This window comes from Peromyscus californicus, unplaced genomic scaffold, assembly GCF_007827085.1.
Source record: "Peromyscus californicus insignis strain IS unplaced genomic scaffold, ASM782708v3 Scaffold_5__1_contigs__length_169319896, whole genome shotgun sequence".
NCBI lineage: Eukaryota > Metazoa > Chordata > Mammalia > Rodentia > Cricetidae > Peromyscus > Peromyscus californicus.
The window spans coordinates 6,435,892-6,460,933 of record NW_026294573.1 but is presented as its reverse complement, the minus strand read 5'-3'; the positions used below and the strand labels follow the sequence as shown (position 1 = coordinate 6,460,933).

Here is a 25,042-nt window from a genome sequence, read left to right as displayed (position 1 = left end):
AGAGCAGGTGGTCTAAGATGGTGGCCCTACCCTAAGACGGAGTTTGTATTGCCTTCACAAAATCCTACTTCATATTATTGTAGCTTGAAGCACCTTAATTTTTAAAAAATAAAGTGGTACAAATGAATAGAAACACAGAATTTAAAGATGAAAATTTCCAAAATCACTTTATTACATCTAAATTCTAAAGGGAAGTTTGGCTGATTTATAACTTAGATCAAAATAAATGATTTTCTTTTTTCCGTACTGGGGAATCAAAACCAGGGTTATGGCAAGCACTCTATCACTGAACTGCATCCCCAGACCCAAAATTTAAATGAATGATTGACAGGAGGTTGTGGAAGGTTTGATTCCTTTGCATGTCCATCCAGATCTGTTCCCATCGGTGATATCTCACCCACATCCCTTCTCTTCCATCTGATGTGGCTCACTTCCTTTCGTGGATGATAATCCCACTGAGTTAATCAGAGACTCACTGGAGGCAGCAAGGATTCCAGAGACAGGACAGGGTGAGCCCACAGGGCCAATGTGCCAATTTCGGTTCATTAACTGTGCTTTCTCTTCCCAATTTTCTTTGGTCCAGCATAGTGTGCCAAGTTTTCAAGCTTCTGGTCGATCTTTTTTAGGTACAAATAGGACTGATCGGCTAGAACACATTAAAAAAAAAGAAGAAGAATTAAGTCAGGCATAGTGGCACACACCTTTAATCCCAACCCTCAGGAGACAGAGGCTAGTGAGTCTCAGAGTTTGAGGCCAGCCTGGTGTGTGCTGTGGGATGTTCTGTATGGCAAATGTGTTGCTCTGATTTGTTGGTAAATAAAACACTGATTGGCCAGTAGTCAGACAGGAGGAAGTATAGGCGGGACAAGGAGGAGAATAAAGACGGGAAGTGGAAGGCTGAGAGAGAGACACTGCCAGCTGCTAGAACACCCTCTATCCCACAAGTGTTGAGTTAGGGAGATGAATTACAGGGTCACCCTATTAATAACCCATCTTCCAAGGTTACTGCTGCTGTGGGATGGTCTGTATGTCAAGTGTGTTGCTGATTGATCAATTAATAAATCACTGATTGGCCAGTGGCCAGGCAGGAAGTATAGGCGGGAGAAGGAGGAGAATAAAGCTGGGAAGTGGAAGGCTGAGTGAGAGAGACACTGCCAGTCACCATGATGAGAAACAGCATGTGAAGATGCCGGTAAACCACGAGCCATGTGGCAAGGTATAGATTTATAGAAATGGATTAATTTAAGCTGTAAGAACAGTTAGCAAGAAACCTGCCACGGCCATACAGTTTATAAGCAATATGAGTCTCTGTGTTTACTTGGTTGGGTCTGAGCGGCTGTGGGACTGGCAGGTGAGAGAGATTTGTCCTGACTGTGGGCCAGGTAGGAAAACTCTAGCTACAAATGGCGCCCAACAGGTGTGCATAGCAAACTCCAGTCCAGACAAAGCTACATAGTGAGAGCCTATCTGAAAAATAAATATAAGATGAAGAGTAACTGAAGAAGACATTCAGAGTTGACCTCAGGCTTCCACACTCACTCACATGTGTATACACCACACACACATGTGTATACCTCATACACTCACACACACTCATATTCACATTTGTATATACCACCCACACACACACTCACACACACTCACATGTATATACAGCACACACTCACACTCACATGTGTATATACCACCCACACCCTCACACTTACACACATCACACTCACATGTATATATACCACACACACACATACTCACACATGTGTATATAGCACCCTCACACACCCTCATACACACATACACACACTCACACTCATATGTATACACCACCTTCACACACACAGTCACATGTGTATACACCACACTCACATATGAACTCACATGTGTATATACTACTCTCACCCACACACTCACACACACATGTGTATACACCACATACACACACTCACATGTGCATACATCACCCTCACCCACACACATACACATTTTTTTATTTTTTTTTTTTTTTTTTTTTTTTTTTTTTTTTTTTGGTTTTTCGAGACAGGGTTTCTCTGTGTAGTTTTGCGCCTTTTCCTGGAACTCACTTGGTAGCCCAGGCTGGCCTCGAACTCACAGAGATCCGCCTGGCTCTGCCTCCCGAGTGCTGGGATTAAAGGCGTGCGCCACCACCGCCCGGCCATTTTTTTAAAAAATTAGATTTAAACAGTCAAACTTAAAAGGATCTCATGGAAACAGAGAATGCAGAGTGGCTGGTCATAGTCTTCCCCGTGTGTCTGTGTGTGTGTGTGTGTGTGTGTGTGTGTGTGTGTGTGTGTGTGTGTGTCTGTGTGTGTGTGTGTGTGTCTGTGTGTGTGTGTGTTGCTGGGGAAGCAAAGCCAGAGCCTCAGGCACGCACTAGCATTAAGTCACATCCCAAGTCCTCTGTAGTCCTTGGTTTCTGCTGTATGGTTAGTTGATATGGTCAGTTAAGAAAGGATCATGAGTCTGCCAAAGACGGCAGAGGGCCAGGTTCTAGTATTGGATGGCCAAGGCCATCTTCTGGGCCACCTGGTGGCCATTCTGGCCCAGCAGGTACTACTGGGCCAGGACGTGGTGGCTGTGCACTGTGAAGGCATCAACATTTCTGGAAATTTCTACAGAAACAAGTTAAAGTACCTGGCCTTTCTCCCACAGCGGATGAACGCCAACCCCTCTCAAGGCCCCCTCCACTCTGGAGCCCCGAGCCTCATTTTTTGACAGACTGTGTGAGGCATGCTGCCCCACAAGACCAGGTGAGGCCAGGCTTCCCTGGAACGCCTCAAGGTGTTGGATGGGATCCCTCCACCCTATGACAAGAAAAAATGGATGGTGGTCCCTGCCGCCCTCAAGGTTGTGTGGCTGAAGCCTACCAAAAAGTTTGCTTACAGGGCGTCTAGTTCATGAAGTCAGGTGGGAGAACCAGGCAGTAGCAGCTGCTCTAGAGGAGAAACGGAAGGAAAAGACCAAAATCGTCTATCAGAAGGGAGGGAGGGAGGAAGGAAGGAAGGAAAGAAAGATATGAAATGTTATTATCAGTTAATATGATGAAGCAGGATGGAATCCTACAGAACTGTGCGATGTTGTGGGCCATGGAGCATGACTGAGTGGAGCGGCCCATGGCTATATAAAAGTTTGGGCCTGAAAGAAGAACAAAATGATACATGTTCTCTGCACTTTTGTCAGCATGGGGCACAATTTTTGAGACCCCATGGGTGGGTGTGAAGAACGAGGCCACATACCTCCCACCCCTGGGAGGTGAAGCAGTCACCCTGCAGAGTGGGTGCAGATGGAGGACCTCTAAATACCAGGGGGCATCCTAGTCTGGGGATCTAGGCCGTGTACTCTCCCCTGAGGATAAGTTGGAGTCTCTCATGGAAAGCACTCGAGATGTGGGATACAGAACGCCAAATGGTCTCTTGGTATACATTGCAAGAGTAGTTGAAAAAAAGTAGTAAGGAAATTTAGCAAGGAAAATGGAAACCTGGAAAATCATGGAACACAAAGATGGATCGGTGAATAAGTCCAAACATTCTTTGTTTAGCCTATATTCAAGTGAATCACATGACAGACATCACACTAGGAATAGGGATGCAGGGTCAGTGCTGTATGTGTACTGGCTGGTTTTGTGTGTCAACTTGACGCAAGCTAGCGTCATCAGAGGAAGGATCCTCAGTTGAGGAAATGCTTCCAATGAGATCCAGCTGTAAGGCGTTTTCTCATTTAGTGATCAATGTAGGAGGGCCCAGCCCATGGTGGGTGGTGCCATTCTTGCACTACTGGTCCTGGGTTCTGTAAGACGGTGGGCTGTGCAAGCCATGGGAAGCAAGCCAGTAAGCAGCATCCTCCATGGCCTCTGCATCAGCTCCTGCCTCCAGGATCCTGCCCTGTTTGAGTTTCTGTCCTGACTTCCTTCAGGGATGAACAATAATGCTGAAGTGTAAGTCAGATAAACCCTTTTCTCCCCAACTTGCCTTTTGGTCAACAGAAGCAACAGAAACTCTAACAACACAAATTGGTACTAGTGTAGTGGGTATGGCTGTGACAGACTTGATCATGTTTTGGGGAGGATTGTAGAAGGACTTTAGAACTTTGGGCTAGAAAAGCCACTGAGTGTTGAGGCCTCAGTGGGATGTTCTGTGGGAACTTGGAAGATAAGAATAATGAGAGAAGTGCCGAGGATGGAGGCCCGGCTTGCTAAGTTTCTGAAGGAAGTTTGAAGACTCTATTGGGGTCATTTGTTATTTTGAGTTAAGATCCTGAGTTTCCAGTTAGCTGGGGCTGAAGAATCAGCTGTGATTAACAAGATACCAGAGCCTACTAAAGCAAAATTTTGCTTTGCTGGGATACTTGATGCTGGTTGGTTGGAGCCAAGATACTAGCGGTGTTTAAGAAGAGACCAGCATCACTGAGGTGAAATCTTCTGGGAAATGTTTCCTGAGAGCACAGAGAAGCTGTGTTCCAGAGGTGGCCAAGATTGTACCTCATGCTGGCAGCTGGGCTTAGTAGTATGTAAGTCACCCAGGTGATGAAGACATGAAGGGGTCATGGAGAGCAGCTGAGACTTGTCACCGTGAGAGGCCAGGAGAGGCCATTGGTGAAGGTACAGCCTCAGTGGCAGTTGAAGGCCCAGGACTGAAGGGTCATGTAAAGAAATTGAGGCTTGGCACCATGAGGAGAGCCTATGAGAGGCTGCCGGTGAAAGTGCAGCCCGGCTGCAGCAGGGGCCCCCGGTGTTTTGGAGATGCCAGTTCTGTGGGTTTTCCACCATCGATAGCATTATCAGCAGTAATAGAGAGGAACCAGTCAGCACCTGGAAGACAAGCCGTGTGTGCTGTACAGGGCAGAGCTGGAGAAGTGACCCAAGCCCTTTGGAGGAGTCCAGAAGATCATGAGTGGATCCCAGACATTGGGTGGTTGTAATTGTTTGGCTTTGATGGTGGGGAGGGGGTGAAAATGGGTGGATAGAGGTGTGATTTTTAAAGTAGACTGGAAGTGGATTTGTAATACAGAAGGGAGGTAGAGGCTCTTGAGAAATAATCTCACGTGGGCTCAGTAAAGCTAACTTGAGGCTACATGCAGACAAGAGTTTGTGGATTCTCTTTGTTGCCTGGTTCTCCCTCCAACTATAGTCAAGATCAGGGAGACCACACACCATGTGGTGTCTCCTCAGTTGTTCCCATTGAGTTGGGAGAAACAAGTGCCCGCCATCTTCTCCTGGCCCATGTGAACAGCATTCCTTCCTTCTCTGTTGCTATAAGAGAGCAGCCAGAGAAGGGAAGAGCTTGAGGTCCACAAGTCAAACAAAAGTAAGAGTTAATGTCACTTACACTTATCGAAGAATGGGAAATTGGTTTCCACTACTCTGTGGTTGAGGGGCTGGGTCTTGCGGTAGCCATCATGAAGGGTCTTATTGTTGTCATTCTTAATGGCATTCTCTATCCTCTCAACCTGCAGACAACACGAAGTTACTGATGCAGTGGCGGGGAGTACTGGGAAACTTAAAAGCATTTGGTTAGTGATTGGATAGATGCTGCCATCTCGGTGATGCTGGCAGAGTGTCAGACAACCTCAAGCTCAGCGGTCCTGAGTGGTCTGCCAGCCTCTACTCCGGATCTTACCCACCCATCCGTTCATCTCCCCAGCAGGATCTCCCACACTCCTGCCTCATCTTCTTATGTGAGTATTTGGTTAACAGAACAAAAGCAATAAGTAACAGAAACATACCAAGTGGCAAGCTCAGTGTTCGTTTTTCTAAAAATATATTCTGACTATATCCTTGAAGTTTGTTTTTGTTGTTGTTTCTGCATGCAAAAGGCTGGGTTCTCCATTCATTTCCCTTCTAGGAGTCAGAGTCTCCTGCCCTCTCTCTGTGGCTAATTCTCTGTATATATTGTTTATTTGTTTATTTATTTTGATTTTTCAAGACAGGGTTTCTCTGTGTAGCCCTGGCTGTCCTGGAACTCAGTCTGTAGACCAGGCTGGTCTCAAACTCAGAGATCTGCCTGCCTCTGCCTCTCAAGTGCTGGGATTAAAGGTGGGTAGGGTTTTTATATTTTTAGACAGGGTCTCACTATGTAGCCCTCCTGGCCTGGAACTCACTATGTAGAGCAGGCTAACCTCAAACTCAGAGATCTGCCTGCCTCTGCCTCCCAAGTGCTGGATCTACAGCCATGCACCCCACACCAGGCTGAATCTCTTCTGGAACTTAAGTGAGCCATCTGCTAGATCTCTCTACTCTAGCCTCCGTCTCTCTTTGCCACTTTGCACATTTCCACCTCCATTCCTCTTTGTGCCATGGTTAGACTACTTTCCTACCTCTGTCTTCCAATTTACTGTCTCTTGAATTAAATCCAACATGCTATTAAACTCATTCATTTAATTGTTAATTGTGGTTAAAAGAGTTTCATCCCTAAAAATCCTGCTTGTTTTTCATTCCCGAATCTGGCTGATCATTTTGTACTTTTGTTCTTTCCCTATATTTAAATCTCTTATTTCTTTATGCACATCAGACACTCTTACATTATTTGTCTGGTAATTCCCCTGTCTGAAATCTTTATAACTCTGACTCAGGTAACCCTCATTCCCACTGTCTTTTTCCTTCTGTTTTGGGATTTGCCCCCACAGTGGTGGGGATGGAATCTCAGGCCTTGTTATGCTAGGCAAGTATCCTTAAAACCAAGCTATAATCTGAGCTTGGCTTTTTGAACAAATATCTTATTTTGCCCAGGCTGGCTTGAAACTTACTGTGTCCAAGGCTAGCCTAGAGCTCTCTACCCTCTTGCCTCAGCCTTCGCTGAGATGACAGGCAAATGAACCCATGTGGTCTCTGAAGAGCTAAGCAGGCTTCTTTCTAATAATGTGACTTGTTGAATCCTTCTAGATCCGGGTTTAAGTTGCATTTTTCCAGAGATAATCGGCCCATGCTATGTCCCTTCTCTGGGGACACTTCCAGCCTACTGATTAACATTTTGTGTGGGAGGGTCCTTGCCTAGTAGAAGCCTTTTCCATTTTCTGCTGGAGAAGAGAATTGAAGTTTAGAGGAAAGGAATATTTGTTTCTGAGGGAAAATAAAGTCTAAGGAAATTTAGATTTGCCTTGCAGCTTCAGTAGTGTTTCAACAGATGTATATTATGTCCCCATATGGTGTTGTCTATTCACTAAAGTCAAACATTCAGAGCTAGGTGTGATGGCTCATGCCTGTAATCTCAACAATCAGGAGGCTGGGGCAGGAGGACTGCCATGACAAGGTTACAGAGTGAGACCCTGTCAGGAGGAGGAGGTGGGGGTGGGAGGAGAATGGAAGGGAGGGAGGGAGGGAGACAAGGAGAGAGGGAGTTTGGTAGGTAAGTTGGTAGGTAGGTTGGTTGGTAGGTAGATAGGTATGTTGGTAGATAGGTATGTTGGTAGGTAGGTATGTTGGTAGGTAGGTATGTTGGTAGGTAGGTAGGTAGGTTGGTAGGTAGGTTGGTAGGTAGGTTGGTTGGTAGGTAGGTAGGTATGTTGGTAGGTAGGTAGGTAGGTTGGTAGGTAGGTAGGTATGTTGGTAGGTAGGTAGGTAGGCTGGTAGGTAGGCTGGTAGGTAGGTAGATAGGTAGGCTGATAGGTAGGCTGGTAGGTAGGCTGATAGGTAGGCTGGTAGGTAGGCTGGTAGGTAGGCTGGTAGGTAGGCTGGTAGGTAGGCTGGTAGGTAGGTTGGTAGGTAGGTTGGTAGGTAGGTTGGTAGGTTGGTAGGTAGGTTGGTAGGTAGGTTGGTAGGTAGGTTGGTAGGTAGGTTGGTAGGTAGGTTGGTAGGTAGGTAGGTAGGTTGGCTGACTCACTCATGTGCCTGGACTATTTATTATTTTGAATGATAGAGCAATTCTCCTCAAAAGACAGAGTACATGGCTGGAGAAATGGCTCAGTGGTTAAGAGCACTTGTTACTCTTGCAGAAAACCTAAGTTTGGTTCCTAGCACCCACACAGCAGCTTCCAAGTTCCTATAACTCCAATTCCTGTAGCTCTGATGGTCTCCTGCATGCACATGGTATACAAAGATACACTCCAGTGCAACAGGTATACACTCAGGGGCACACACATACAAATAAAATTAACCAGTTTTTTTAAAGACCAAATATAAAGCTGTGTTCTAACACGACAAAGAGCTGAAGCAGTCCTTGGCCTGAGATGCGGACAATGTTAGAATGTAAGCCGCACAAGGACCTAGTACGGCATGTGGCCAAGTCTGCCTGAGAACGTTCCTCTCCACCATGAACTTCTTTCACACGGCCCGGACACCAGACCTTTCAATGCATCGAATCTAAGCTCCTGGATCAGCTGGGGCCTCCAACACCCCATCCCCACCTCAGTGGCTGAAGGTCACCTGCAGTTCCATGGGGGTGGGGGGAGGGGGAGTGGTATTTGTCCTGGTTAGTTTTATGTCCGCATGACACAAGCTAGAGTCATCTGAAAGGAGGGAACCTCAACTGAGAAGCCTCGTAAGAAACAACTGTGGGGCCTTTTCTTAATTAGTGATTGATGGGAGAGGGCCCAGCCCATGGTGGGTGGTGCCATCCCTTGGCTGCTGGTCCCGGGTTGTATAAGAAAGCAGGCTGAGGAAGCCATAAGAAACAGCACCCCAAGCCGGGCGGTGGTGGTGCACGCCTTTAATCCCAGCACTCGGGAGGCAGAGCCAGGTGGATCTCTGTGAGTTCGAGGCCAGCCTGGACTACCAAGTGAGTTCCAGGAAAGGCGCAAAGCTACACAGAGAAACCCTGTCTCGAAAAACCAAAAAAAAAAAAAAAGAAACAGCACCCCTCCATGGCCTCTGCATCAGCTCCTGCCTCCAGGTTCCTTCCCTGTTTGAGTTCCTGTCCTGACTTCCTTCAGTAATGAACAGGGATGTGGAAGTGTAAGCCAAATAAACCCTTTCCTCCCCAAGTTGCTTTGGTCATGGTGTTTCATCACAGAAATAATAACCCTAACTAAGACAGTATCAGAGCCTCTGTGTGGCCAATACCAAAGAATCAGGTGGGCCTCTGAAGTGTCGTTGTTAGCCAGACAGTCAAAGGGAGGCTTTGATGAAGTGATGCTGTGTTACCTGCTTCTTGGAGAGCTTGACAGAATCTCGAAACACAAACCACTTGACGTTCTCTGTGCAAGGTGGAGTGGTGAGCGAGCCTTCGTAGGTATAATAGTTGTGCGTGTCTCTGGGCAGCATTTTCTGAATGGTCGTGTCTTTCAGAGTTGTGGTTTGTCCTAAGAAAGAAGACACGGAATGGAGTGGGAAGGAGCACTGCTATCCCGGGAGGGGCAGCTCTGCCTGCCTCGGCATACGGAATCTTCCAGCCCTCTGCCGAAGCCAAAGAATAAAGAAGCTGGTGACTGAAAAGCTGTCCCCCAGTTCACTGCTCCATGGATGGGTGCAGAGCTGAGCGCTGACCCTGGGGATGCACAAGTGTAATCTTAGCATTTGGGAGACTGAGGCAGGAAGATGTCCACGAATTCCAAGCCAGCCTGGGCTTTAAAATGCCTTCCAGAGGCTAGAGAGGCTCAGCAGTTAAGAGGGCCTTCTGAAGGCCCTCTCCCAGAAGTCCCTCATTCTGCTCTCAGCACCCATGTCCGATGACTTACACTGCCTGTAACTCCAGCTCCAAGGGATCAGAGCTAAAGTTCCAGGATTTGTGGGACATTCAGCTGGTTAGATGGGTCTGGGATCTGATCCCTGGTCCTGATGACTGTGGAACAAGCACTCTTAACTGCTGAGCCAGCTCTTCACCCTCTATACAGAAGACTTTTTTAAAATTTATTTTTATTTTATGCCTATGAGTGTCTTGCCTGCATGTATGTATGTACACCATGTGCATGTCTGGTACCCAAAGAGGTCAGAAGAGGGCTTCAGATCCCCTAAAACAGGAGTTACTTATGAGCCAGTGTGCAGGTGCTGGGAATCAAACCCAGATCCTCTGCAAGAGCAGCAAGTGCTCTTAACCACTGAGTGTAGCTTTCTGGCCTCTGAGGGTGTGCCTGAGCACACAAGCACTCATACACATAATTTATAAATCCATATTTAAAGCCTGGAGAGAAGACAATGGCCAAGAACTTATATACAGGTTTCTCAGAGGTATGTTTCCCTCCTAAACCTACAGCAGAAAGGGCTGGGACAAGGTTCCTCAGCCAAAGAGACCCAAACCTCCCTCCAAAGGGCCGTGGCTTCCCTACTCACACCACACTCAAACCTCTTCCCTGCTGTGGGTGTTCCTTACCTGGATTCGTGATGTTGAACAACTCGGAAATGAAGGTGCTGTAGTAAGTATTTTCGTTATACTCATCAATCTGGAGAGAAGCACAGAACACTCAGTATGAGAACTACCCACCCACCCACCCCACCTCACTACACATCACCCCACCCCACCTCACCTCACCCCACCCCACCTCACCCTACCCCACCCCACCAGCTGCTTGGTTTCCTAGCTGGGAAGGCTGAGTGGAGAACAAGGGGGCGGTGCAGCTCAGCTGGGCTGGGGGGACAAGATGACTGCTCCTTGCTACTAACTACCTGGGCTCTGTCCTCAGAGTTCTGACAGACAAGATGCCCCAGGCAAAACTGCTCCTGTAGCCCTGTTGCTAGGACACTCTTTCATATGACTGTTGATTTCATTGACTTATTTTAATGTGTATCAGAGTTTGCCTGTGTGTGTGTGTGTATGTGTACCATCTGCATGCAGTGCCTATGGAGCCCAGAAGAAGGCACCAGACTCACTGGAACTGGAGTCACAGTAGGTTGTGAACTGTCATGTGGGTGCTGGGAACTGAACTCTTGTTCTCTGCAAGAGCAGCAAGGACTCTTAACCACTAAGCCATCTCTCTAGCCCTGTTGTTTTGTTTTTGTTTATTTTAAGATAAAAATAAAAGTTGCTTTGGGTGTAAAAGGCATATTTTTTTTTTGTTTTCTATTGATTTGGTTGGTTTGGGTTTGGTTTTGTTTATTTCTGTGTAGCCCTGGCTGTCCTGGAACTAGCTCCATAGACCAGGCTGGCCTCCAGTTGGAGATCCTGCCTCTGTCTCCTGAGTGCTAGGATTGAAGGTGTGTGCTGCACCACCCAGCTTGATTTTTTTTTGAAACAAGGTCTCATTGTGTAGGCTGGGCTGGGCTGGAACTCCCTACACAGACTATGATGGCCTCAGACTTACAGCAATCTACTCCTGCTTCCCGAGTACTGAGATTACAGTCATGTACCACAACAGACAACTTCCATTTTCTGTTGACTTTTCTCCTAGGATTACAGGTTTACACCATCACAAGCAGCTTTGTTTTTATGTTTTGAGATACTATAGAACCAGTTGGGTATTTCATTTTGTTTGTAATTTTTTTCCAGTTTAATATTAAGTTTTTTGAGAATTTGATTCCTGTCTACTTTGAAAAATTGTTTTTAGATTTATTTATTTTCATTTTACATGTATAGGTATTTTACCTGCATGTGTGTCTGTGTACCATGTGCATGCCTGGTGCCCTCAGGGGCCAAAAGAAGACCTTCAGTCTCCTGGAACTGATTGTGAAGTGCCATGTGAGTGCTGAGACTGGAACCTGGGTCGTCCAGTGCTCTCAATCACTGAGCTACCTCTCCAGCCCAGATTCCTGCCTACTTCTAGCCACCTAGCTCTAAGTCCATCATGCGGGCTTTCTGAGAAATGTAGCGCCGGTGCCTTAGTCTGGCTGCACTGGAGGCTCCACATAGCCCATTAGACCAGCTTGTGTCCAGTCAACCCTTCTGGGATTCCAGGTCTTCTAGGTCACCTTTTTACCCAGGGTCCCATCCTTCACAACACAGGAGTGAGCAAGGGCTGGGCAAAGGTCAACCCTCCACGGAGGGAGCTCGCTCCCTGAAAAGCTTAGGAAGGGGTTGAGAGAGAACGAAGATGGCATGTCATTCAGACAGCACACCTCGTTTGGACACGAGAGCACAGCAGCCTGAGTGCAGACACACATCACAGTTCCAGCCCTACCTCAACAAAGACTGCCATTACAGCCAAACCATCGGGTTGACTCTGAGCTTCCTCGAAGCTTCCGTACTTGTCATTGAAGTGAACGAAGTGGATCTGTGAGTGAGGAAAAGCAGGTCAAGGGCAGTTCATGGGGACTTCAAACTCTTACGGATTCCAAGGGGGAAGGAAAAGAATGTAAGGTGCTCCAACTGAGCCCTCTACCCCACACAAACAGCCCTCCCCTCCCTCCTCCTGTGCAGGCTAGGCGCCCCAACTGCCAAGACCAGAAACTTCTCTGAGAATGCAAAGAGGGTAAGCAGGATTCTGGAAGGTGGTGGTTCTGGTTTGTCCTGATCCAACCTCCTTCCTGGCAGAGGCTGAAGCCACTATGGCCTCCTCAGAGGGCCTGAGGAGAGAGTGAGCAATGTACTCCCCTCTCCCAGGAAGCCACTATAAGCCTGAAATCAGCCCAAGGATGGATGCAGGCCAAAGAGGTACTCTAAAATTCTAACACACCAATCCAGCCGAAACAGAGGAAGGCCTGCCACCATGCAGGCGAGAGACTCCTGCCAAGCTGTGAGTTCTCTGAAGAGAGATCCCATTTATGTTCCCTCACAAAGCTGTGACCAGTAAGTAATTTCTCAATGAACTGAAAATAAATTCAACCACAGGTGACGGAACCGTCACCATACCACCACCGTTACACAAATCAGCTATTTCAGTAGGAAAGGGAGGGCCAGAGGGCTGGCTCAGTTGGTGAAGCGCTTATTATGTGAGCATGAGGACGTGGGTTTGATCCCAGCACCCACAAAGAGGAACTGGGCACAGTTGTGCATGCCTGCAACCTCAGTGCTCAAGCAGTGGTAATAAGATCCGTGGGGTTCAGGGGCCAGCCAGTCTAGCTAGTATATGGGATCTAGACTCAGTGAGAGAGCTTCCAATACCTAGTAAGAGTGTGATAGAGGAAGACGATGTCAACCCATGGCCTCCACACACATGTACATGCACCTTCACATGCATGTGCACATACATGACACCTGTGTAACACAGTTATAAAAAGAAAAGTGACTATGGAGATTGAAGGAAAAGGGGACCATGTCGGGGTCGTCACATACCTCCATCACACGCCTGATCCCATCAACGGTGTGCTCGGAGCCGCTGATTCCTGAGGGGCCTCCACCCCAGTGAAAGTGCATTTGCTGTGATCTGTACAGACTGCCCTTAGAGTCTGTCATGTACATGGTGTGAGGCAGGGTGATCTGCACTGCAAGAGAACAGCACAGAGAAGCTCCCCTGGGTCATCTCCCACCCCACACCCAAGGCAACCCAAGGTGTGACTGGTGGATTAGACTGCTGTCCCCAAAGGGAAGGTGGAAGTGGCATGCAGAACACCTCTCTGTCCAGAACTGCCAGGTTGGGAAGGACTACACACAGCAGATCTGCCTTGTTGGTCTTAGAAAATGGGAAAGCTCAGAAAATATATTGCCCAAAGTACATTCCTATACTCCCAGCCCTTGGAGGCTGAGGCAGGAGGATTGCTAGTTTGAGGCATGGCTTCATGGCTTTCCCATGCAGACTCTTAGCTAGCCCATAGAAGTGCCAGCTCTGCTGGGACCTGAGGCAGTACTGAGTTCCAACACTCCTGTTTTGTGGACAAAGAAACTGACCCTGAGATGGGGAAGACTCGGTATCACAACTGTGCCTTGGGCGGGGGCAGAGCTGGGCTAAGAACCCAATACCTAGATCCCCGTCTCTAACTACACATCATCATGATGTGGCCCAACTTGTTCTCAGCAGACAAGAAACCCAATTACCCAACCAGCCAGGACCATGCAAGCTCTTGCTTGGCTTAGAACTTAATTTGACTGGGATTCTAACACTAAAATGTGAGGCTTTCACTGCAGGGAAAATGAATGAGTCCTCCACCCCATTCCCTACAGACTTCCTCCAGGGACATTACTTGGGTCAAATGACTGCAGACATTCATCTCACTGGCACAGACCTTAAAGTTTTGTCAGCCAGGCAGCGGTGGCGCATACTTTTAATCCCAGCACTTAGAAGGCAGGGGCAGGTGGATATCTGTGAGTTCGAGGCCAGCCTGGTCTACATAGTGAGTTCCAGGACAGCCAGGGCTACACAGAGAAACCCTGTCTTGAAAAACAAACCAAAAAATAAAAAATAAAGTAAAATAAAATAAAATAAATGAATAATAAATCAATCAATCAATCAACCAATCACAGGAATCCAGCCTCAAGGATGTGAATGGCCCCTTTGGGTTTTTTGTTTGTTTTTTTCTTTTCTTTTTTTTTTTCTTTATTTGAGACAGGTTTCTCTGTGTAGCCCTGGCTGTCCTCAAACCCACAGAGAACCTCCTGTCTCTGCCTCCCAAGTGCTGGGATCAAAGGCGTGTGCCACTACCTCCTGGCATGAATGGCCCCTTTGTAGAACACACACTTTTTATTTAGAACATCAAAAATCTATGTTCTCAAGAATGGTGGAGGCTTTAAAGGAGGAAGTACGCGGAGGGAGCTCTGCTGCGGTCAATGGGGCCAGGAACCTGGACCCCACCGAGCTTCTGAATGGATGGTTGCTCCACAAGAGCAACAAGAGAGATCCTGACAATTCCCTGTTCCCAGTGCACAGCGTCCAGGGGACAGGTCATCTCTAGCCTGGCATTCCATGGACAGGCCTGCACAGGCCAGCTTAGAAAGGAGCTGTCGTTCTGAGCTTTGAGGCTGTGCTATTGAACAGCCCAAATCTGTCTCCAAATCCACTTATTAAACTTTCCAGATTCTGAAAATGGATTCACCATCCAAACCCGTTAGCTCCTTCTGTGAGTAATGAAAATGTAACCAGTGTCTCACCAGACAATAGACGTCTGTCACATCATTTGCTGTGCTCAGAAGACTGTCATGGGGCTGAGGACGCAGTTCAAGTTCAATGGGTAGCGTGCTTGTCCAGCATGCACTGGGCCCTGGGTTTGATCCCCAGCTCCACATAAAACTCTTTTTGGGGGGCTGGAGAAATGGCTCAGTGATTAAGAGCACTGACTGCTCTTCCAGAGGACCTGGGTTCAATTCCCAGCACCCACATGGCAGCTCACAACTGTCTGTAACTCCAAGATCTGACACCCTCACACAGACTTACATGCAGGCAAAACACCAATGTACATAAAATAAAAATAAATAAACAAATAAAAAATTGTTCATGGTAGCACACTCCCATAATCCCAGCACTCAAGAAACAGAAGTGGAACATCAGGAGCCCAGGGTCATCCTCAACTGAGGCCATCTTGGGTTGTCTTTAAAAGAAGGGATGTGCCGGGCGGTGGTGGCGCACGCCTTTAATCCCAGCACTTGGGAGGCAGAGCCAGGTGGATCTCTGTGAGTTCGAGGCCAGCCTGGGCTACCAAGTGAGTTCCAGGACAGGCGCAAAGCTACACAGGGAAACCCTGTCTTGAAAAACCAAAAAAAAAAAAAAAAAAAAGAAGGGATGTTAGCCGGGGTGCGGGGGTGGTAGTCTTTAATCCCAGCACTTGGGAGGCAGAGACAGGTGGATCTCTGAGTTCCAGGCCAGGTCTACAGAGTGAGTCCCAGGACAGACAGGGCTACACAGAGAAACCCTGTTTTGAGGGGTGGGGAATGAGTGGGAAGGGATGTTGACAGTATAATCAGCCCTGCCCCAGTTTTGCCTAGCCAGTGTAAGACCGTCGGTTCTTAGGTTAACCCTAGAAAATATTAACAACAACAAAATTGTTCTGCAAAAGACACTGCCCAGAGAATGAAAAGATAAATGATAGACTGTAAGAAAGGATTTGTAAATATCTGATAAAAGTCCACTGTAGGACTAAAACGATGGCTCAGAGGTTAAGAGCACCGGCTGCTCTTCCAGAGAACCTGGTTCAATTCCCAGCACCCACATAACAGCATACAACACCTGTAATTCCAGTTCCAGGGGAACAACACCCTCTCCTGGCCTCCACAGGCACTGCACACACGTGGTGCACATAACACACACAGGCAAACACTCATACACATAAAAATGTTTACAAAAAATAAAGGACTCTTAAAATTCAACAATAAAGCCAGGCATGCAGCACATGCCTTTAATCTCAGCACTCAGGAGGCAGAGGCAGACAGATCTCTGTAAGTTTGAGGCCAGCCTGGTCTACAGAGAGAGTTGCAGGACAGCCAGGGCTGCACAAAGAAACCCTGTCTGGGGGGGGGGGGACTCAACAAAAAGAAAATGAGCATGCTGATTTTGAAAATCAGCAAAACACCTTCTTTATCATAGAAGGTCCTATGAGCTGGACATGTCTGTAGTCCCATCACTCAAGAGGTTGAGGCAGAAGGATCACTTGACATAGTTTTAAATCAGCCTGGACAACATGGAGACCCTTCTCCATCTGTTACAGAAACAGATTGTGGGGGCTTGAGAGATAACTTGGTAGTTAACACGCACTGCTCTTGCAGAGGACCCAAATTCAACTCCCAGCACCCATGTTAAGTGGCTCCCAAATGCCTGTAACTCTGGCTCCAGGAGGATCTGGGGCCCCTGGCATCTGAGGGCACCTGCACTCATGTGCACAGACCCACAAACAGAGGCACATATATACATAGTTGAAAATAATGAAATAAATCTTTAAAAATAGATTATAAATTCAGCCCAAAAGTAGAACACAGACTTAGCATGCACAGAGCCCCCCGGTACCTCAAAAAGATAGGGGGGTTATTAGTAGTTGTGGATCTCAGTAGATCTAGCCACAGGTACCTGAGGCCACTTACAGACATGGCTCTGTTCTTCCTCTTACTATTCGCCCGACCCAGAACTGGAATTTGGTTTTGTTGTCTCAGTGGGGCAATACACACCTGGACACAGACAGCAAGCTGACCACCAGGAACAATGTGCGACACTGAGGTACCAGGAAGGGCTGAGAACCAAACGTCTGGGCCTGTGTCACTGAGCTGTTAGTGACTGTGATCTTGAGTGAGCCCATGGCCTCCTGAGACCTCAGGCTTTCTGCCTGAAAATGGCCCTTCCTAGCCAAGCTTGGGGGTGCAGGCCCCCAATTCCAGTATTTGGGAAGTAGAGACAGGAGGTCAAGAGTTCAAAGGCACTCTGGACTCAGAGTTTGGGACCAGCCTTGGTTACATGAGCTCAAAAAATCAAAGATGGGCTACAGGAGCTGGCTTGGTGGATGCAGTGCTTACCACATAAGCAGGAGGTCCTGAGTTTGGGACCCCAGACACCTTCATACAAAGCCAGACACAGAGCCTCACACATGTGATCCCAGCCCTAGGGAAGGTGACAGGCAAATCCAGCAGCCAGTCTAGCAAAATCAATGAATGACTGTCTCAAAAACTAAGCTGGAGGGCTGGAGGGCCGGAGGGCCGGAGGGCCGGAGGGCCGGAGGGCCGGAGGGCTGGAGGGCTGGCTCAGTGAGCAAAGGCACCTGCTACCAAGCCTGATGACCTACCTGTGTTGGAGCTCCATGACCAATGTAGTAGAAGGAGGCACATTGCACACACACAAACAAACAAATAAATGTAATGAAAATGTAAAAACTAAGTTATTGAGGAAGACACTGGATGTTAATCTCTGGCTTTCATCTACATGTGCACATATGTACCTGTGCACCTAGACACACGCCCACACTAATACACCCCACACAATGCTCCCCTCCTGAGGTTGCTATGAGGCTCACAGACAAGCCTAATGGAGAATCAGAAGGACACACTATGTGGATGTCATAGTGGCCCAGAGAGGGCTCCCAAGACCCAGCTTTCCCATCTGACACACATTCATATTCTCTCTCTCTCTCTCTCTCTCTCTCTCTCTCTCTCTCTCTCTCTCCCCCCCCCTGGAAAAACCAAGGGGAATTCTTTTTGAACCTCTGAGAAACTTAGTTACCTCTCAGGTGCTTGTAACTAATCAGACTCCATACAGAAAATATGAAAACGGGAGCCTACATGCATCAAAACAGTAGGCAATGTAACCCTGAGTCGCCCTGTCCTCTGTCTGAAGGCCCGGCTGGGTGCGTCAGAGCAGACTCAGGTAAGGGTCTTTTGGTGTATTGCTCAGGTTTTGGTTTTGAGAGAAAGTCAAACTATGTAGTCCAGGCTAGCCTCAAACTCATGGAGATCCAACTACCTCTGCCTTCCAAATGCTGAAATTAAAAGTGTGTGCCACCACACGTGGCAGGGTTTTTATTATTATTATTATTATTATTATTATTATTATTATTATTATCATTACATTTATTTGGGGGGTTGGGGGAAGTGCCTGCCATGAAGCCTGTGTGGAAGCCGGCTGGCTTTGGAGAATCGGCTCTTTCCTTCCACAGTGTAGGTCCCAGGGACACAGATTTTCAGGTTTCCAAACAGGTGCCTTGGAGGAGCCCACAGGGGCTGAGTTTAGAGCGGAGGTACTCCCTGCGTTGCATGCAGACTGCCAGGCCCACCGGAGCCCCCTTACCTGTGTGGCCATTGTTAGTCATGGAGAACTCCAGTCCCTCTTCCCCGTAGCCGACCAGGTTCAGCCTCTTCAAGGACCGGTTGAACTTCACCTCATGTTTCACCAGGTCGATAGGCGACTGCTTCTGCCCCCCGCAGGCGGGGTATTCCTTAGACCATTGGTCCTCTGTTAGCCCTTCCCCTGCAACAGGAGAGAGTGGGGCCCAGCTCAGAGCTACCCAGCGGAGCCTAAGGCTTCTTAGCAGACCAGGGTCAGGCTCTTCTGGGTGGAAGACCCACAGGGAAAACTTCTGGAAACAGAAGCAGAGCTTCCAGAGGGCAGGGCAAGAGAGCTCTACACTAAGCCAAGGACTCGGCTTGGGATGTGGCTATGGGGCTATCTTCTGACTCATCCTTTCGGCCATGGGCACAGGGGTCTGCTCTGGAGAGTAGCTAGTTGACCCTCTTCCTTGAAGTTTTCACAGTTGATGAACGTCCTGTAGGGAGCCTGGGTCTACCAACAACCCCTGACCTCATTTTCAGAGATATAGTTTTCCTTCCAAGCCCTGTACTTGAGCCCCCGGCTTCCCTTGATGTCAGAACCTTCCCCCAACAGCGGCTGTTGCTTGCTCCAGCGTCTTCTTTGGGCCAACAGAAAGGCCAAGACCACCTAGGTCACAACCCGTGGGTACAGGGCACTTGAAGAAGCATCCTGTTAAAAGGGTGGTGCAGGCCTGTAACCCCAGCCCTGGGGAGGTGGAGGCAGGAGGGTCAAAAGTACAAGGTCATCTTCAACTACAAACCAAGTTCAAGGCCAGCCTGGGCTACTTTAGATCCTGTCTTAGAAAGCAACACAAGCCGGGCGGTGGTGGCACACGCCTTTAATCCCAGCACTCGGGAGGCAGAGGCAGGCGGATCTCTGTGAGTTCGAGGCCAGCCTGGGCTACCAAGTGAGTCCCAGGAAAGGCGCAAAGCTACACAGAGAAACCCTGTCTCGAAAAACCAAAAAAAAAAAAAGAAAGCAACACAAAAGCAATAAAATAAACTTTGAACATATCCATAGTTCCAACTTCTCAGGGGATTGAGGTGAGAGGATTTTTTTTTTTAAGAGGCAGGAGGCTCTTTAGAATCCAGGAGTTGGGCTGGAGAGATGGCTCAGAGGTTAAGAGCACTGGCTGTTCTTCCAGAGGTCCTGAGTTCAATTCCCAGCAACCACATGGGGGCTCACAACCATCTTGTAATGAGATCTGGTGCCCTCTTCTGGCCTGCAAGCTGAACACTCACTGTATACATGATAAATAAATAAAATCTTTAAAAAAAAAAAAAAAAAAAAGAATCCAGGAGTTAACCTGTTTTATGAGACTTCTTACTATGTAGTCCTGGCTGGCCTTGAACTTGTAGCAATCCCATCTCAGTCTTTGGGGGCTTGGGATTACAATCCTGTGATACCAGGTATAACCGAGCCCAGAGATTCCAGGTCAGTCTGGGCAAAGGAATGAGATTCATTCTCTCTCTCTCTCTCTCTCTCTCTCTCTCTCTCTCTCTCTCTCTCTAAGGAGGAGGAGGAGAAGAGAGAAAAGGAAGGAGGGAGGGAGGAATGGAGGGAGAGAGGGAGAGAGGAAGCTGTAAAGTTTATCTTTTTGGAGATGGTTAATAATCCTGGGGCCAGAGTAATGACGGCCAGTCACTGCAGATGACAGAGGCCCCACCTCACTGAGGGCTTTGTTTTTTGAGACAAGGTCTCTCACTATGTTAACCAGGCTGGCCTGGAACTCACAGAGATCCACCTGCCTCTACTTCCTGAGAGCTGGGGTTAAAGGCGTTCATTACCATGCCCAGCTCTGTTCGGCCATTTCTGATCGAGGACACTTCAAGATTAGCTTTCCATGAGTGCATGGCTCTTCCTAGGTAAGAATAGAGCTCCAGCCGGGGCTTCTTAGTTTGCAAGTTGATTCTCTTCTCGTCCCACTCAATAATTCAAACCAAGTTTTAAGCAATTCTTTTTTATAGGCAAAATGCCCAGATCAAGGAAAGAGGCCTGAGGCCCACCGCTCTGTGACCCGAGTGCTTTGGGTCTGGGTCTTAGAGACATGGGAAGAGGTCGAGGGTGCAGCCCAACGGCAGAGCTTGCGTAGCACACACATGGCTGGGCTCTAAGCCTAGTGCCAGGGAAGCAAAAACGTGGAGCAACTCACACACCTTCCTACTGGGCACTTAACAAAAGTGTTCTCCAGGCTCTGGAGGCCATGTGGGAGAGAGACCTTCAGTCTGGGAGTCTCTGATAGCATAAGGAAGACAAGAATTTGCCATCAGAATCCTCTGTCTTTCATCACCTCTGAACTACCACCAGTAAGACTGCTGGATGTCACAGAGTCCCTATCTTCCCGGGCAGGGTATGGGCTCCCTTTCTGGACAGGATGATTGATGGAGCTGCCCTATGAATTGGATTATCTGAGCCTCTACAAGGTTCCTGACTCTGTCTGTCACCTTGATTTAGGACTTACAGTCCACTCTGGATGAGCAGGCCATGCAGGGTAGACTTTGTCCTGTATCACTCTGGTCTCCTGCACCATCCAGCAGCCTTTAGCCTCCTCACCAGCCACCCCCATCCCTGACCTGGTTCTGTGGGGATACAAGTTCTTCTGTGGGAAGATTCTCAAGTTCTCCTTTTGAAGTCCCACTGGGCATCTCAAGGTAAGGTCAATGGGTTCTGATGAAGGCAAGGTGTCCTCCACCAGACCCTCAACTGTGAGCCTGCACATTTCTGAGGGGGATGTTATCTGTGGTCCGGGAGCCTCTTCTGTGAAGCCATAGGTTTCCTTTCTAGAAGTCTCATTTGTCACACATTGGGATAACAATAACAGCTTCCCAAGCAGACATGGCTTCTCGAGGCAGCCAATACTGGGTAGAAAAGATTTTAAAGCAGCCAAGTGAAGCTGGGTTAAGAGAGGGGAACCCTGCCTTCTCCCTCATTGGGGGTTTAAAGTCTGTTTGTTCATTCAGAGATAGCAAAACACATGTGAACCCAAAGAGCAGGCAGACCCAACAGAGGACCCACACCCAGCACAGGCGGGCTGCCTGTCTGGAGTACCAGGTGGCTGCTTACCTGAGTAGGTCCAATGAGCCTGGACGCCCAGGAAGAAGAGAGACACCACAGTCACCAGAGCCCTCATGGTAGATGCTGAAGGCCTGAGAGCAGCACAGGCTCTGGGCAGCACTTCTTTTAAAAGCTCAGAAACTGTAAATAACAATTTGCCAAGTCCAGCTGGCTGATCCGCCCCTGCTGCACCCACTGAACAACAACACCCTCCCCACAATGGCTCTTCTGACTTGGTGCCTTGTGCACGTGTCTCACCTCCTCCCAAGGCATTACCATAGCCAATTAACCCATGTCTGGTTGTTCAACATCTTTGGAAACTCAGTCCAGGGGCCACACAGTGCAGCCATTGTGGACCTTGAGTGATGAGTGATCTGTAGGGATGTGAAGAGCCCGGAGGCACAGTGCACCCGGAAACAGGGGCTTCCTGGAGGATGGCATTTCCTCTGCCCTTTCTCCTGGCTGTTGAAGGGAATCATCAGAGTCTGAAGACCTTGCCAGAGTCCAATTGGCATTCCCTGCCTGTCCCAGAGTGGACAGAAGAACATCCCTAATAATTCAGGGTTGTGCCGGGCGGTGGTGGCTCACGCCTTTAATCCCAGCACTCGGGAGGCAGAGCCAGGCGGATCTCTGTGAGTTCGAGGCCAGCCTGGGCTACCAAGTGAGTTCCAGGAAAGGCGCAAAGCTACACAGAGAAACCCTGTCTCGAAAAACCAAAAAATAAATAAATAAATAAATAAATAAATAAATAAATAAATAAATAAATAATAATTCAGGGTTGCCCCCCATCCCCACCCCCTGCCCCCACTGCCCCACCCCCGGCCAGCTAGGCAGCTGGGAAGATAGTCTGGTACTCTAGCTTTGGGCAAGAAATGGAGGAGCCCAGTTGACGGCAGAGATAGGTTTATCCTCGATCTAAATCAGCCCTGGACCTTGGAGCCTGGCTCTTGAATTACATATGCACACATGCTTTGGGGTCATTGAGGTTGAGGAGGTAGAGGAGATGGAGGAGGTGGAGCAGGTGGAGGAGGTGGAGGAGGTGGAGCAGGTGGAGGAGGTGTTGGAGGTGGAGGAGGTGGAGGAGGTGGAGGAGGTGGAGGAGATGAAGGAGGTGGAGGAGGTGTTGGAGGTAGAGGAGGTGGAGGAGGTGGAGGAGGTGTTGGAGGTGGAGGAGGTAGAGGAGGTGGAGGAGGTGGAGGAGGTGGAGGAGGTGGAGGAGGTGTTGGAGGTAGAGGAGGTGGAGGAGGTGGAGGAGGTGGAGGAGGTGTTGGAGGTAGAGGAGGTGGAGGAGGTGGAGGAGGTGGAGGAGGTGGAGGAGGTGGAGGAGGTGTTGGAGGTGTTGGAGGTGGAGGAGGTGTTGGAGGTGGAGGAGGTGTTGGAGGTGGAGGAGGTGGAGGAGGTGTTGGAGGTGTTGGAGGTGGAGGAGGTGTTGGAGGTGGAGGAGGTGTTGGAGGTGGAGGAGGTGATGGAGGTGGAGGAGGTGTTGGAGGTGTTGGAGGTGGAGGAGGTGATGGAGGTGGAGGAGGTGATGGAGGTGGAGGAGGTGGAGGAGTTGGAGGAGGTGGTGGAGGTGGAGGAGGTGGAGGAGGTGGAGGAGGTGGAGGAGGTGGAGGAGGTACAGATAGATTCTCACATTTCTCCTGAGATTTGTCCTGACAGTGCAGTACACTTGAGCACACCCAGGCCGAACTAATGAGTTACCAATGAGTTGTCTAATCCTTGTACATCCACATGGCTAGTGCCAAAGAAACTATCATTTATGCCTGCTGCCAAGCCAGCGTCTCCCATGCCCTTCAGAGAGGCAAAGGCATAGGACAGGTGGGGCTCCCAGAGGGCATCTATCATGCTGGCCACATGCAAAGACTTGATCTGCTCTGACAAACGGCGAAGCCCCTCTCCAGTTTCCTTTATCTCCCTGCTCGCTTGTCCCCAGTCTGAGAGATGCTGGAATGTCAAAATTGCAGCATGCAGTCGCATCGGATGTATGAGAGGTCACGGTGAGGTTGCATACTTCAAAGAGCTCCTGCTGCCGTTTAATCTGGGACCATCCCACTAAAATACTAGACCCACAGAGCTCAAAAACTCCCAAGGAAACAGTTACCAACTACTCTGTGCCTCAATTTCCCCATCTTCAATAGGAGCTCTTAACAGTGCTGCCCCCACACACACACACCCAGAAATTCAGCAATAAATTCATGTGCAGTGCTCACAGCAGGGCCTGATACATAGCAACTGGCATCATTTTTGAACTTCTCATTTCATGATAAGGAGGTGACTTACCATTGTCACCCCACTAGTTATTGAGGGACCAGAGGTTACAAAGCACTTGCTCTACAGTTCATGGGGTTTCTCAAAATTCAAAACCCACTCTGCCATCTTGGCTAAGTCAATCTTGCCTGCTCTGCATAAAGGGCCACCTTGTTGGTTTGTTTTTGTTTTTGTTTGTTTTGGTTTTTTGAGACAAGGTTTCTCTGTGTAGCTTTGGAGCCTGTCCTGGAACTCACTCTGTAGAGCAGGCTGGCCTTGAACTCACAGAGATCAACCTGCCTCTGCCTCCTAAGTGCTGGGATTAAAGGCATGCACCACCACCGCCCAACAGGGCCACCTTGTTGACCCCATGTCCCTGTTAGCCCCATGAGCGCCCATCTCTGCTGAAGAGTTTGATGCCATCACAGTTGGAAGACTGAGGCAGGAGGAGTACCTTGAGTTTAAAACAAGATGACTGCCAGGAGTTTGCAGGCAGCCTGGGCTACAGGATGAAACCCTGTCACGAAGTGAGTGAGGGGTGCTGGCTAGAGAGATGGCTCGGCAGTTCAGATGGGATGCTGCTCTTGCAGAGGCCCTGAGTTCAGTTCCCAATACCACATTAGGCAGATCACAACCACCTATAACTCCAGATCCAGGGGATCTGATACTCTTCCAGTCTCTATGGGCATCAGCACTGGCTCGCGAGCACACATACACACACACACACACACACACACACACACACACACACACACACACACCAATAAAAAATAAACTAAAAGAAAAAGAAACAAGCATGCTGTTGAGAGCTGGGGATGTAGCTCAGTTGGTAGTTCTTGCCCAAGGTGCACAAGTTCCTGGTTCAATCCCCACCATTACATAAACTTAGATGGTAGCATATGGTCATATTCAGAAGTTCAAAATTACCCTTTTATGTATTGAGTTTAAGGCCAACCTGAACAATATGAGACACTGTCTCTACAATAAAGAAAAGCAGATTCCTACCAGCTCCAGACAAGACAGCATCGTGTTTCAAGCTGAGTGGAAAACACAAAACCCAGCCAGGGTCTTACTCTTTATCTCAGGCTGGCCCTGAACTCAGATCTGCCTGCTTCTGCCTGCAGTGCTGGGATTTAAATTGTGCAGATTTTCCTTGGGAATCTGCACTGGAAAACAGTGTGTAGCTGAGAGTCAGGAGGCAGTTGATGTGAGGAGAGAGGCTGGAGCAGAGGCATCTCAGAGTAAGCGGGGCCTGGGGGGCAGGCAAGTTTCC

General features: G+C 48.6%; 1 protein-coding gene and 1 pseudogene across 1 annotated transcript; one reads left to right on the top strand and one right to left on the bottom strand.

The window, feature by feature from the left end:
• Positions 1 to 204: 204 nt before the first annotated feature.
• Positions 205 to 21,598, bottom strand: Ca6 (carbonic anhydrase 6). The gene is made up of 8 exons (XM_052715328.1): positions 21,532 to 21,598; positions 18,448 to 18,627; positions 13,089 to 13,237; positions 11,995 to 12,087; positions 10,254 to 10,323; positions 9,089 to 9,246; positions 5,340 to 5,460; positions 205 to 646 (listed from the first exon to the last, which is right to left on the bottom strand). The coding sequence occupies exons 1-8, from the start codon at positions 21,596 to 21,598 to the stop codon at positions 546 to 548; spliced, it is 939 nt and encodes a 312-aa protein (XP_052571288.1). The 3' UTR covers positions 205 to 545.
• On the top strand, positions 2,473 to 3,034 carry LOC128097589 (60S ribosomal protein L13a-like; annotated as a pseudogene).
• Positions 21,599 to 25,042: the final 3,444 nt, after the last annotated feature.

Bases quoted from the DNA above. Each gene is read 5' to 3' on its own strand.
- Ca6 (XM_052715328.1), bottom strand. From the start codon at position 21,598: ATGAGGGCTCTGGTGACTGTGGTGTCTCTCTTCTTCCTGGGCGTCCAG. The intron at 18,628-21,531 runs GTAAGCAGCCAC...CTCCTGTTGCAG, and splicing joins GGCTCATTGGACCTACTCAG to GGGAAGGGCTAACAGAGGAC. The intron at 13,238-18,447 runs GTAAGGGGGCTC...GTTCTCTTGCAG, and splicing joins GACTAACAATGGCCACACAG to TGCAGATCACCCTGCCTCAC.